Genomic DNA, 2,343 nt, shown 5'->3' with positions numbered 1-2,343 from the left:
ATTGTCCTCAAACTTGGCACACTGTGTCACTTGGGTCTGAAACTCAAAAAACTAGTAAAATGTGTTCTCTAACTTAGTTGGTCTATACAAAACTATCTAAAACCGTCTTTGCTCAAACCGGATGTTGACGTGACGTGCCATGTTGAAGTTCCTTGGGTTCCCAAACTTGACATGCTTCGTCACTTGGGTTTCCGATCCTGACATTTTGTGTTACTTGGGTCTCAAAACTTTGATTATTGTGTTTCAACGTGGTATGCCATATCGGTATCTGATTTGAGCAAATTCGGTTTTGAACGGTTTTGTATGAACCAGCTAAATTAGAGGACGTAGTTTGCTAGTTTTGACTCTGGAAACCTAAGTAACATAATGTGCCAAATTCGAGGACTGTTAGTGCGTTTGTCAAAAAAAAACATGCTCACTCCAACCAATATTTGGTAGTCAGTTCCGGAAATACTGAAAGTGCAAACTGAACAGAGTTTTCTTGATTTGAATACCTGGATTCATCCGTATCAAACAACACATACAGAAACCAGGTAGCAGAAACCCAGACAAAATAAGGAGCATTTGATTCATCACATCACATTAGCACACACCAACACAAGAACACACAAAACCCAGCCTTACTCAAGTAAGGTGCCGAGCATGGCAACCAACTCCTTCATAACAGAGGGGCAATTCTTGCTCAAATGATCGAAGCTTTCACTTGCCACGGCTACCTTCAAATTCTCCGGGGAGCTAAGGAAACGAAAGCATGCCTTCTTCAATCCATGGCAATGGTGCTGCTCGGCTAGTGCCAATATGGTTGCCACCGTTCCCACATTAATGTACTTGCATAATTTATCTTCACATATGAGCTTCAATCTTGGCAAGTTATACCTGTCTGCTGCAACAAGCAGGTGCTGAGCCATGACATCGTCTTCCTCTTCCTCTTCAACTTCATTCGTTTTCCAAAACAAGTCAGTATATGTGAAATGAAGCAAAGCCTTGAAGACCCGAGCCTCCATGTCGTGAATGTGGACCGCACTGCCGCTTTTACTCTCCTCCATCGCGCCAAAGAACTCTGCAGCGAAGACCGGCGACCGAGCCGCGAGCACGCACCTATGCGCGGGGAATGTCTCACCGCCGGCCTCAAACACCACATCGGCGCCCTGCCCGGTCTGCAGGAGTTCGCCGAGGTGTCGGTGTAGGTCGGGCGGAGGCACGGACACGAAGGCGGCCGTCTCGTCCTCGCCGCGGAACTCGTTGATTGCGACGACGATGTCACACCGGACGGCGAAAGAATCGTTCTTTAGGTGCTCTGACTTCTCAAAATCCTCCCTCCTGACGAACCTCGCATCCCCCCATCCACGGTGGCTCCCATAGTTGCTCACCTCCTCCGCCGCTAACAACACCGCCGGCAGCTCCTCCTCTTCCGGCACCTCACCGACGAAACGAAAACGCTGCTGAGCCTTCACCCCCTTCGCTGTTGAGCCGGAGGCGGGCTCCTCGAGGACGAGGAAGAGGGAGATGTAGTCTTTGGTGTCGGGGTCGTGGCCGTTGGGGTGATAGTCGATGTGCCAGCGGTGACCGCCGATGGTAAAAGGTCGGGACTTGAGGTACGCTCCGGTTGGAACCACCTTGGTGCGGGAATAGCCGTCAATCCTGAGGATGTGGTGCCCGCAGGCCGTGTCGGCGATGATGGCGGAGGCCGATCGCGACCTCTTCCGGCCGCCGCCGCCGCTCACCGAGGTGGACGACATGGCTGATGGCTCGGCGGACCTGTTTTATCGGGCAATCTCTGTTTGTATCTCTGTATCTTCTATTTTCCAATCTTGGCAATTTGGCACTCTGGAGCACGTCGATCAGTGAGAGGTTCTTGTAGGGTCTTGCGCGTACCGCCCCGTCGTCCGGATTCCGGAAGAAGACGAGGCGCCGGCCGGCTATTCGGGTAGCTTCCTTGGGAATATAGATGGCCAGCCGTGCCGGGCTAATCGGGCCGGCCCGGAGCATGGCACGGCCTGTAGTGCCTGGGCACGGCACGGTACGGCTGGTGTCGGGCCCGTGCCGGTATGGCCCGATAGGTAGTGCCGTGGCTGGGCCGAGCATCAGGAACGCTGAGCCGGCACGGGCACGGCACGATTAGACCCTAGGCACGGTTAGCCACAATTATGTATGATTAGATCTAAACACGACTAGTTAGTTGTGTGATGTAATCTTTTTTCTTATCTAGGGTTTTCTCGTAAGGGTGAGTTTTTACCTAAATAGGTTTTTAATGAGTCAGCAATTGCACTAAACAGTTCAATATTAGCTATTTTAGTATGTTTTAACTGTGTTTGTGAATATTTGACTAAAATTCTGTGGTGT

At 51.0% G+C, this 2,343-nt stretch overlaps 1 protein-coding gene across 1 annotated transcript; it reads right to left on the bottom strand.

The window, feature by feature from the left end:
* Positions 1–462: 462 nt before the first annotated feature.
* LOC103626216 (BTB/POZ and MATH domain-containing protein 1) lies at positions 463–1,907 on the bottom strand. Its single transcript, XM_008646620.4, has one exon. It carries the CDS (start codon positions 1,737–1,739, stop codon positions 621–623), a length of 1,119 nt encoding a protein of 372 aa, XP_008644842.1. The 5' UTR covers positions 1,740–1,907; the 3' UTR covers positions 463–620.
* Between the last annotated feature and the right edge of the window lie 436 nt (positions 1,908–2,343).

Source organism: Zea mays, chromosome 5 (genome assembly GCF_902167145.1).
Source record: "Zea mays cultivar B73 chromosome 5, Zm-B73-REFERENCE-NAM-5.0, whole genome shotgun sequence".
In the NCBI taxonomy this organism is placed as follows: Eukaryota; Viridiplantae; Streptophyta; class Magnoliopsida; order Poales; family Poaceae; genus Zea; species Zea mays.
The sequence above is the reverse complement of the archived record's forward strand: the minus strand, read 5'-3'. Positions and strand labels throughout refer to the sequence as shown.

What these genes read in the sequence shown, in the direction of transcription:
- LOC103626216 (XM_008646620.4), bottom strand. Translation starts at nt 1,739, where the DNA reads ATGTCGTCCACCTCGGTGAGCGGCGGCGGCGGCCGGAAGAGGTCGCGA.